The 12,389-nt window shown below is 38.1% G+C and overlaps 1 protein-coding gene across 1 annotated transcript; it reads left to right on the forward strand.

Moving 5' to 3' along the window:
• Positions 1-41: 41 nt before the first annotated feature.
• amt (aminomethyltransferase) lies at positions 42-9,212 on the forward strand. The gene is given in 10 exon segments (XM_028453247.1): positions 42-288; positions 3,630-3,797; positions 4,127-4,207; positions 5,440-5,571; positions 6,105-6,183; positions 6,265-6,410; positions 7,369-7,549; positions 8,203-8,358; positions 8,665-8,691; positions 8,694-9,212. Coding segments are annotated over 10 exon segments (1,230 nt in total). The 5' UTR covers positions 42-174; the 3' UTR covers positions 8,840-9,212.
• The last annotated feature ends 3,177 nt before the right edge of the window (positions 9,213-12,389 follow it).

Here is a 12,389-nt window from a genome sequence, read left to right on the forward strand (position 1 = left end):
CCTTTAAGATAGATAGCCTCTTTTAACTACATTACCCATTAGTCTTTGCGCTCTCTCTACTTCCGGTATTCCGCACACCGTGCAGAATGAGTGTGTAGTGTAGTGTGGACAGTTTGAAAACACTCGTTTATCCACCGTGTGTGTCCGTGTAACGGAGGGACCTCTGGTACCAGGATGTGGGCTCGGTTAACGGTCTGTGTCGGCGGGTCTGCGGGTCGCGGGCTGCGGGCGGTCGGTGCGGGATGTGTGGGGAAGCAGCAGCAGCACAGACGGGCTTTCAGTGCTGAGGTATGAACATTACACTACATGTTTATTAATATAAAACACTCAATAATAATCATCTTTTTAATGACAGCTTATAGAAAACCTACAGGGGTTCTCAACCTCTGGTCTCACCTTGGGACCCACATTATGTCATTAAATCACGAACCACTTTTATTTAGAATTCAACCAATCAAATTACATTTTACAAAAATAGCTGTTGAAAACATATATATATATAAATTTACCTGTGAAACATGCATTTCACAGCATGCCTGTCAAAAGAAAAGTTTCCTGATCAAAAATAAAAGAAATCCAGCATGAAAGACATTAAGTATTTATTTATTAAATACATTTTATTGATTTATTTTTTACCAGCTGTCCGCGACCCACCACTTTAGAATTGATACAGACCCTTCATATTAGAAAATTTGATTCATAATTATTTCATGATTTTTTTTCCCTACACTTTAAATTCAATGTCTCCATCAAGACTAAATGAAGTAGTTTGAAATGAATCCTTTGACCTTTGAATAAAGAGTGTGTGTAGCAGCAGTCAGATCAGAACACACACACACACTCTGCTGTGTCTGTTTACACACCGAGAGGACTTTAATGTTTGTTTGATCACTGTTTACTTTTATTTCATATTATATTTGTTTATTTTATCCAAATCAACCCATTTTTCTAATCCAATATTCAACATGTGGACATATGTAGTCTGTGCAGATAGAAATATATGCATTAATAAATCAATGATCACCTGTTTATTCACATTAATCCCTGACTTCGGACTTGAACCGTTTTGTAAACGTGCCGACACACACTGTCCCATGATGCACTGCTGCTTGATGCTGATAAGACCCCTCACCCCCACCCACCCTATGCCAGTCGTTCAAAGGTCAGAGGTTACACCACTAATAAATGCAGTGAAAAGTGGAGCCACAATGTGAATCACATCCCACATTTTAACCAGCACTTATTTGATCGGATCCAGCACCTCATTTAAAGAAGAAATAAACACAAATAAAACCCATTTTTCACTTTTAGATGTTTAATTGCATTTTCAAGTATTATATTTGGACAGTTGTGTCTTTTATTGAGTTGAAATCACTGGAAATTTTATTTTAAACAAAACTGAATTTATACACAGCACAAATGTGAGGAAGACAGAGGAAAGCGTAGCGACTAGCAGCAGTTAGCTTAGTGACTAGCAGCAGTTAGCTTAGTGACTAGCAGCAGTTAGCTTAGTGACTAGCAGCAGTTAGCTTAGTGACTAGCAGCAGTTAGTTTAGTGACTAGCAGCAGTTAGCTTACTGACTAGCAGCAGTTAGCTTAGTGACTAGCAGCAGTTAGCTTAGTGACTAGCAGCAGTTAGTTTAGTGACTAGCAGCAGTTAGCTTAGTGACTAGCAGCAGTTAGCTTAGTGACTAGCAGCAGTTAGTTTAGTGACTAGCAGCAGTTAGCTTACTGACTAGCAGCAGTTAGCTTAGTGACTAGGCAGCAGTTAGCTTAGTGACTAGCAGCAGTTAGTTTAGTGACATGCAGCAGTTAGCTTACTGACTAGCAGCAGTTAGTTTAGTGACTAGCAGCAGTTAGCTTACTGACTAGCAGCAGTAGCTTACTGACTAGCAGCAGTTAGCTTAGTGACTAGCAGCAGTTAGCTCACGACTAGCAGCAGTAGTTTAGTGACTAGCAGCAGTTAGCTTACTGACTAGCAGCAGTTAGCTTACTGACTAGCAGCAGTTAGTTTAGTGACTAGCAGCAGTTAGCTTAGTGACTAGCAGCAGTTAGCTTACTGACTAGCAGCAGTTAGTTTAGTGACTAGCAGCAGTTAGCTTAGTGACTAGCAGCAGTTAGCTTAGTGACTAGCAGCAGTTAGCTTAGTGACTAGCAGCAGTTAGCTTAGTGACTAGCAGCAGTTAGCTCACTGACTAGCAGCAGTTAGTTTAGTGACTAGCAGCAGTTAGCTTACTGACTAGCAGCAGTTAGTTTAGTGACTAGCAGCAGTTAGCTTAGTGACAGCAGCAGTTAGCTTAGTGACTAGCAGCAGTTAGCTTACTGACTGACAGCAGTTAGTTTAGTGACTAGCAGCAGTTAGCTTACTGACTAGCAGCAGTTAGCTTACTGACTAGCAGCAGTTAGTTTAGTGACTAGCAGCAGTTAGCTTAGTGACTAGCAGTTAGCTTACTGACTAGCAGCAGTTAGTTTACTGACTAGCAGCAGTTAGTTTAGTGACTAGCAGCAGTTAGCTTAGTGACTAGCAGTTAGCTTACTGACTAGCAGCAGTTAGCTTACTGACTAGCAGCAGTTTAGTTTAGTGACTAGCAGCAGTTAGCTTAGTGACTAGCAGTTGCGTTACTGACTAGCAGCAGTTAGCTTAGTGACTAGCAGCAGTTAGCTTACTGACTAGCAGCAGTTAGTTTACTGACTGACGCTGATTGGTTGTTGGGTTCACATGATATGATTGATTTATTTATTTAGCAAAGGTTAAAAAGTTTCCTGTGACGTTTGTTTCTCTAGTGTCACAGTCTGAGTTTACCTCCGTACTGAGATTCTCTTACAATCTCGTACGTGACTGCTACGTACTCGTGCTGGATTATACTGATTTAAAAATAAAGTTACATTAGGTTAACTGTTATTTACTGCAGTGTATATTATAATCATGTTTTTACAACATGTGCTTTATTTTTATCCAAACAGAAAACAATTGAATTGCATTGAATAAATTATAAAACATTGTGTCCTGCCTCGTATATGAGCAGTTAGGGGTAGCAATCAGCACTCGTCAAATAACATTAGCTTTGAAATTACATTTAAATTTAAATTTATGCTCATAATCAATCTCAGCACAAGGTAAACTCAGACCATGAAAAATGTCCAAATTTTTCTAAATTGTGTTTTTTGAGGAAAAAAACATTTAGTTGCACTAATATCTGCTTAGCACGTAAACTCCTGGTCACTAGGTGTCAATGAATCTATGGCTTTATTCTCTTCAATCATACTGGACACTTTGATATATGTATGTATGTGGTTATATTTTTAAAAATGAATTTTAGAACTTAACAGAATCATAATCTGTTGGAGAAGCAAAAGTTAAACTTTTTTTAAAAATGTAATTTGACAGTTTGATGAACATACCACTTGTTTTTGATATTTGTGCTTGAATTACAGTTAGTTACTATTTACGTGTTCTCACAAGTTAAAAAAGATCAAAAAATTATATTTCATACCATTTTGAAATTGGTGAAATGTGTAATTATTGATATTGCAATATATACATTCTTATTAATCATACATTTTAAAGATCAGCATTTAAAGGCAATATGTTTAATCATGAAATATGTTCATAATCTGATTGATCACAGCTGACCTTGAAGAAAACACCGTTGTACGACTTCCATCGACAACAAGGAGGAAAGATGGTGGCGTTTGCTGGTTGGAGTATGCCCGTCCAATACAGAGACAGTCACATGGTCTCTCACATGCACACTAGAGAGCACTGCTCCATCTTTGACGTCAGCCACATGCTCCAGGTAATTATATAGATATATATATATATATATATATATATATATGTATGTATATTCTATCACACATTATGTCACTGTGTAGCAGTAACACAAACCAAAAATAAAATGCTTGAAAAAGATCCTCCACTGTTTCTGTCTAAAACTGTAATGTAGTCCCATTTTTAAAAGTTCATAAAACAAATATTATTCAAAATAATGTGTTGTGTTAGACATAGATCTACTAATAAAGACATTTAAAAGGATTTAGGACACATTTGTGAAAACAGTGGAGGATTCCGTTTAAGATTGAAGCCTGATTAGCGCCGACTCATCAGAATGTGTAATTGTCTTAGACTAAAGTCCACGGCAGAGACAGGGTGAAGTTCATGGAGTCTCTGGTGGTTGCTGATATCGCGGAGCTCAAAGACAACCAGGTAAATGACTGATCTACTCTGAAAACGCTGTGACTTCATTTCCTGTTCAGTGTCTGATGGACACACTGTACTTTCATTTCCTGACGTCTGTGCAGTTGTCTGTTGTGGCAGGAGAGCGATGTGTTGGGAGTGTGAGATTAGACGTTTAAATATGAATATTAAACGGTAGATGTCACTTGGTTGCATCAGTTTTTATTAGAAATTGTACAAGTTGAAAAAATGACTGAATGTTATGAGCGTGCATAAATCTCCTAATGCTCGTTTATTATTTGATTAGATAAGTCATAACTAGTCTACATTAGCATCTATGATGGCCTGTTAGAACATTTCTCTCACGGTAAAAATGATGAACCATACATAGCGTAAACATATTGTGATTTCCATGAAAGAGGACAGTGGGCCCCTGTTTATACTCTAAGTACTTGAGCTTTTCTTAAATCTATGTTGTAATGGCCCATAGACATTATAGTAGATAAATAAGATTTTATTGTCTATGAGGTTTAAAAATCTATTTCTTTGTTTATAACAAAGACTTAGAAGTAGAATATCTAAACTCATGACCTACATCTGCCAAAGGGCCAGAAGTAGATCTGCACACGTTAGATGCGATACATATACATACTGTATACACATATAACAAAGACTTATTAACAATCTGAAATCAGTGGTGACTCAGGTCATCACCTTATAATAATCACTACTTAAAATCTCTCAATCATTCAAACTATGACAAACTTTTCACCTTTTAGAAATTAAAACAAAGGCAAAAACTCCAAAACTTACCGTACTTACTTTTTCATTTAAAGTTATGGTCATTTAAATTAACGTGTTCATTGAGATGTGTTCAGGGTCCGTGGGAAACACAGACAAATTCATTAATTTGTAAAATATATCTGGACAGTGAGAACAAGACATGAAAAGAGGACAAGTCTGAGTAAATGTAGACGTATGATCACTTTATTATTATTATTATTATTATTATTATTATTATTCAGATTGATTCATATTCAGTTGTTTGCATGTAGACCCCTAAAAGTAGAGTACTACATAATGCTTGGCTTTGTTTCACAGATAAACAGGAAGTGAAAATGGAAAAGGAAAAACCCTGAATCATTAGTATTTAAAAACTACAACAGTTAATGGTTTTATCATAACTTCATCAATATAAAGGGTTAGCGTTAGAAAAAGATTTGATTGATTTATTATTAATTTAATGTCTGTGTGATCCTCAGGGTACGTTGTCCCTCTTCACCAATGACAAAGGAGGGATCATGGATGACCTGATCGTGACCAGGACAGACCAGACGTACCTCTACGTGGTCTCTAATGCAGGCTGTGCCCACAAAGACGCTGCTCATATGAAGGTACGGGAGGAGTTTATCATAAAGCTCATGTTTATTGTGCTGTGGTGTGTGTTTGAATTATTTATACAAAAATGACCACCAATGCCTTTAATGTTTGTATTAGGTTTTATATCATCAGGATTCTTTAGCTGATCACTGATCAATGAGTGTAAAAAAACATCACTAATCATATGAGGAGGTAATTTAGTACTTTTCTTTTTTACAACCTGCTACAGATTTACGTCCAATCAAACACTTCCATGATTGTGTACCTATTGAGACATGAGTACATTTTTTATTTTTATATTGTTTTATGTATTTATTTTGTAATATGATTACTGTTTGATTTGGTGATTTGACATAAATAAAGATAATGCTGATACATTTGTGTGGTTACTTTAATGAAAGAAATAGTGAGGAAAAGATACTGTGATAATCGTTAATTAATGGAATCGTAATATTAATATAGTGCTAAAACATTGTCTAGTATCTGATGAAACATGAAATGACTTTCTATTTATGAATATAAATATTGGTGTAAACTCTGTTTTTAGGCTAAACTTGCAGAGTTTAAAGCAGCAGGTTTTGATGTTGATTTGGAGTTCCTGGAGGATGCTCTCATAGCTGTTCAAGGTAACCCCCCCCCTCCCCCCCCCCCCATAGTGTCCTCTGGTCTCTGGTCCTGTGTTCATAGTGACATCACTGTGTGTTCAGGTCCCTCCATGTCCAGAGTTCTCCAGGAGGGAGTCAAGCAGGACCTCAGTAAGCTAACGTTCATGTTCTCCACCCTGGCTACAGTGTTTGGTGTTAGTGATTGTAGAGTCACTCGCTGTGGCTACACTGGAGAAGATGGAGTAGAGGTGAACGTTTTCATATTTTCATTATTCACTAAGAATATGCTAACCCCATTCATCTCATCAACTCAACAACTAACCAATGTGATGTGACCTAAAACTGAAGGATTTCATGTCACATGACTTTTACATGAAGTGGATTTTCACTACTTAATGTGTATTAAGTATCTAAAATATGCAGTCCCCTGTCAGACCACTAGGGGCTGCTACACCACAAAAACTTTAACACATCAATTATTTACAGAAACATAACACACTAACAAATGTATGTAATTACTAACTTTTATTTTTTGCATCCCAAACAACACGAAACCTTTCTCATTGCATGAGTTCCTGGTTTACCAGTAATACTGACGTACCAGCTACAACAGTAGAACCTGAGAAGTCGTTAATTCAGTATCAAAATCAATTTAAATTGGAAATACGTTGGTTCTCCTGTCAAATATTGTTATGAGATTAATTCAGATTAATTGAGATGAATTAATTGCAGTCTCTAATTAATTAGATTATTTTTTTCATCAAGTCCCACCTCTAGTTCTTACACATAATTTTATGGCAGCAGTTCTTAACCCAACATTAACCCTTTAAAACAAACTGAAATTCAATCCTAGAACATTTAAAAACAAACAAAGTGTTAGATATAAAACATGGCATCATATACAATTTTAATCACAAGTATCTGTGAAATAAGGTTCGTAGATTTTTCCTGAGAGAATTTTACTCTTAAAAAGGTTTTCATCCAGAACTCCAAAAAAGTCTAATTAGAGAGAAAATCTATTTATTATCAGGGGTTAGATGCTGAAATAATTTTTTACTTTTTCATCATTGTAAAGGCCTAGCTGCAACTCAATGAAAAAGATCAGCATCTCAGTTGGGCCCCGACCCACCAGTTGAGAATCTCTGATTTGAGGCTTTTTAAGGTTTTTAGCCCCGCCTGTAAAGAGTAGCTGTTGTTTGTGTCTAGATTTCCGTCCCTCGGTCCAGAGTGGTGGAGCTGACGGAGAAGTTGCTCTCCAACGCTGAGGTGAAGCTGTCTGGTCTGGGGGCCAGAGACAGTCTGCGGCTGGAGGCGGGGCTTTGTCTGTATGGCAACGACATTGATGAGAACACCACGCCTGTGGAGGCTGCACTTGTCTGGACAATAGGTGAGAGTTTAGTAAATATCGCATCACAAATGGCCTAAAAGTGACCAAAAATGGTGGAAAAAGTGGTGAAATGGGATTTTAAAAAATTGATTAAATGTTGCAAATTAGAGTGGAACGAAAAACTGTTCAAAGTGTCAATATTAAAACAATTAGTTTAAACTGGTAAATAATGGGCATGGGAAAAAATGGCAAAAAATAATCATGAAATCTGGTGAAAAGAGGTTAAAAGTGACAATAATGGGTCAATATATGTGACATTAGGTGTAAAAGTGGTAGAAAGGGTTTATAAGTGCTGAACATGTCTGGAAAGTGGAAAAAATGTGTAGAAAAGGCATTAAAATGTGATGTAGAAGTGTCAGAAATGGGAGAAATGTTGCAAAAATGCTTATGAATAGGTTTAAATATTGCAAGTTTGGTGTAGTTGCAGAAAAAATGTAAATAAATAAGCAAAAATGAGCTCAAAATGTTTAAAAAATATTCTTAGTTTCTTGAAGGCTTCTGGCAACCCCCTCCTAGTATCTTGCGACCCCAAATGGGGTCCTGACTCCAAGGTTGAGAACCCCTGCTCTAAGGAACTTTACTAGAAGTCCATTTTAACTGTAATATGATTCTGAGCTTTATAACAATAATCATATTTTTCTTTTCAAACACAGGAAAGCGCAGACGACAGAGCAGAGATTTTCCTGGGGCTGACATCATCGTACCTCAGATCATGGCCAAGACGGCCAGGAAGAGGGTGGGCCTGGTGTCCACTGGCCCCCCAGTCAGACCCCACACACCCATTCTCAGCCCTGATGGAAGAGTCATCGGTCAGTGAACAGATCATTAGAAACCAAACACATTCACATTAAATTCAGTCTCACTTTCAGAAAACAAACACTAAACTTTCTCCATCATCTGGGAGACACCAGAACGGGTGGTTTCCATGGATACGGAGAAGGCTTTTGATAGGGTGTAGTGGAGTTATCTGTTGGGGGTCTTTGATTGCACTTTTATACTCTTGTCCTAAAATGTCCATAAGCACAAATGAGATGAAATCCCAATATTTCACACGTATCAGAGGAACCGTCCACATAACCCCCCCCCATCCTTTTTTAACCCTGTGTGTTGTACAGGTGAGGTCACGAGCGGCTGTCCCTCCCCTGCTTGAAGAAGAATATCGCCATGGGTTACGTGGATGCAGCTTTTGCCAAGAATGGAACAGAGATTCAGGTGGAGGTCAGGAAGAAAGCAGTGCCTGCCACCGTCACCAAGATGCCCTTTGTACCCACCACCTACTATTCTGGTTAGGGACACGTGTAAAACAAGTGACAACATGCATTTAGTGCTTCCTTTAGTTTCCATGGAAGATGGTAGAGATTCTAGAGGGCACCTGTAGTGAATAACTGTAAGTTTTATCTATCAAAACATCACATTTCATACTAGAGGTTTAAACCTCACAGATTGTGTCATACCATCTGTCTATGATTTTAACATAATGCCAGCCACCGTCTTTTATGGGCAAGCTGGTTTTCATTCTTCTGGCTAATGCTGTGCGATATATTGACATATATATATATATGTATTTCTAGTTTCTCATGTTCCTTTTTCCTGATGTGCAGTCACTCTGTGTTGCTATGACAACCACCACAATGTCTGGTTGGTTCTCCATTACCATTCTGTCCGTCTGTATCTGGAAGTCCCACAGGATCTTAGCTCGGTCATTCTCTACCACCTTTGGAGGTGTTTCCCACTTTGACCTTGGGGTTTCCAGCCCATACTCTGCACAGATGTTCCTGTACACTATACCAGTCACTTGGTTATGGAGCTCCATGTAAGCTTTCCCTGCCAGCATCTTACACCCTGCAGTTATGTGCTGGATTGTCTCATTGGCCTCTTTGCACAGTCTACACCTGGGGTCTTGTCTGGTGTGGTAGATCTGGGCCTCTATTGCTCTGGTGCTCAAGGCCTGCTCCTGTGCAGCCATGATGAGTGTCTCTGTGCTGTCCTTTAGTCCAGCTCTGTCTAGACATTGGTACCATTTCCTGATATCCACCACTTCAGTTATGTTTGGGTGGTACATCCCGTGTAGGGTCTTGTCCTCCCATGATGGAACCTCCAGCACCTCATCTTCTGTTCCCCATTGTCTGAGACATTCACTGAGCACGTCATCTGTTGGAGCCTTGTCCTTGATGTACTTATGGATCTTAGATGTTTCATCCTGGATAGTGTCTCTCACACTCACTAGTCCTCAGCCTCCTTCCTTACGGCTAGCGAACAGTCTCAGGGTGCTGGATTTGGGGTGGAACCCTCCGTCCATGGTTAGGAGCTTTGGTGTCTTAACATCTGTGGTCTGTATCTCATCCTTTGGCCAGCTTATTATTCCTGCAGGGTATCTGATTACTGGCAGGGCGTAGCTGTTTATTGCCCGGGACTTGTTCTTGCCATTGAGCTGGCTTCTTAGGACACGCCTTACTCGTTGGAGGTATTTGGCCGTAGCCGCTTTCCTTGTCACCTCTTCGAGGTTGCCATTTGCTTGTGGGATTCCGAGGTACTTGTAACTGTTCTCAATGTCTGCTATTGTTCCTTCTGGGAGTGAGACCAGAAGGTCTGGAGGGTGAAGGCATCAGTGGTGCCCATGGTCGTCGGGGCACTCGGGGCAGTGACCCCCAAACTAGAAGAGTGGCTCCAGCAGATCCCAGGAAATACATCAGACATCTCAGTCCAGAAAAGTGCAGTTCTAGGAACAGCAAAGATACTGAAGAACCCTCAAGATCCCAGGCCTCTGGTAGAGGACCTGAGCTTGGAGGAAAAAGAGAGAGAGACCGCCCACGGAGGGTGAGGAAGAGTTTTTTTTTCATGGTAGTGCGATATAAAAACGTCTACTGTATGGTATAACCCTCTATAGTTTATATGGTCTTGGTCCCACTTTGTTGTTAAAATATCACGAAACCAGCTAATCAACTCAACGCTGCTTTTTTGGCCCCTCCCAGAGTCCAGAATCATCAGTTAGTCTGATCACGATCCGTGTCACTACAGTCACTTTGATTCTTCTCAGCAAAATATCTGCAAACATGTATGACAAATGTTAGTGTTAATTTATCTCTTTTTAAAGATTATAACCAATCCAAACCTCTACTATTATCTATAATCTTTGAGGAGTCAAATTCACTACAGGTACGGTTTAAAACCATAGCAGTGCCCCCTGGTGGCATTTCCACACATTTACAAATCAGAACACATGACAACAGTAAATGTAGCTAAAGCCACGAGTATTCTTAATGGAGTAGTACCGCTTATTTTGGTTTATTTTTATATATAATCAAATATATAATGAATCGCACTTTTCCATTAATTTCATTAAGAAATACTATATTGGTATCAGGATATAAATATACCTATATCATGATATCATTTTCTGCTCTACAGAGACTTTTAATGAGAGTTACCTGATCAAACCTCTAGTATTATACATTGCAAATGAAATTCACTACAGGTACGGTTTATTGGGGAGGAAAACATTAAATGTTGTATGTGTTTGCTCACTTTTAACATGTTTGTGTGTTTATCCCACATAGCAAACTGTGCTATTATAAACCACAGAACGCCACTTCATAAACAAAGAACTTTGGTCACAGACCAATCATTGTTATTTTTTTAATGGGGTTTGAAAATGTGGAACAAAAATCAAACTAAACACAATGTTCTCGTCTCTCTCTGAGACAGCAGGTATTTTATCAACTCTAGAAAATATAACATATATTGTGTTTTTTCCATCAGTAATCTAAGTGCTTTTTCTGGGTCAGTAAATATGTTTTATTCTGCTGGTGAAATAAAAAGAACCAATCTTAGTTTAATCTTTTTTTAAACGTGACACTGTGACCTTTGAACTACTGTGTTGATGTGATTTACTACTGATATAAGATGATGATTGCTCTCATCAACTAACAGTATTCCTATTTTGTATAATTTGATGATTATTGAATTCTAATAAAATGTGAAATATTTATGAGTATCAGTTGGTGCGTAATATTGGATTTGAAGTGGGTCGCTAATGAGAATACATGTTATTTACATATAACACATAACTGGAATGGACATGTTTCACTTCTTGTTCAAATGGATTGATAACATTGATAAAAAAAAAAACCCAACAGATATTACTGATGTCACCGTAGAAACAATCTTTAAACAGAAACGTAATCAACACAAAGCGTATGTATCCCAGTCAAAGGTCAGAGTTCATTTACACCTGAAAGATTCTTTTACATACGTGACCAGATGCTGATAATAATCTGAATAAGGGGCGAAATAACAACACCTAGAACCTAATCATTTGTTCACTCCCTGACGACCAGTCAACCAATACCAGGAGAGCTTGATTACATTCATGGTTTGAACAACAGGATGATCAACAGTGTAAAATGCCGACTCAACCAGTTTGAAACTTCTTAAATAAAAGGTCAGAGGTCATAAAGGAAAATGCTTTAAACTATCAAAACTCAAGCACTCGTAGCAATGTCTATGGCCTTCAACACAACAAATATCAACAATGAATTACATCATTTGTGTAAATAACATTAATTCAAGTTAAATATTTTAAATGTTTTTTTCATTCCAAAATGTTTGGCCTGCAAACCGTAGGTTGAATATTTTGGCCCTTAATACAACCATGCACATTGTCCAACATGCAGTTTGGTGGAATTACAATATTTGAAAACTGAATATTGATAATATGCTGAATGAACTAGAAATTTGAGAATTAGAGCCAATTTTTGAGAGAGAAAATAATTTTTGGGAAATCAAGAATGAAGCCGAAATGTCAAGATTTAAGGTGAAATTTAGAAATGAACTTTTAATA

The sequence above is a fragment of the Gouania willdenowi genome, chromosome 7, assembly GCF_900634775.1.
Source record: "Gouania willdenowi chromosome 7, fGouWil2.1, whole genome shotgun sequence".
NCBI lineage: Eukaryota > Metazoa > Chordata > Actinopteri > Blenniiformes > Gobiesocidae > Gouania > Gouania willdenowi.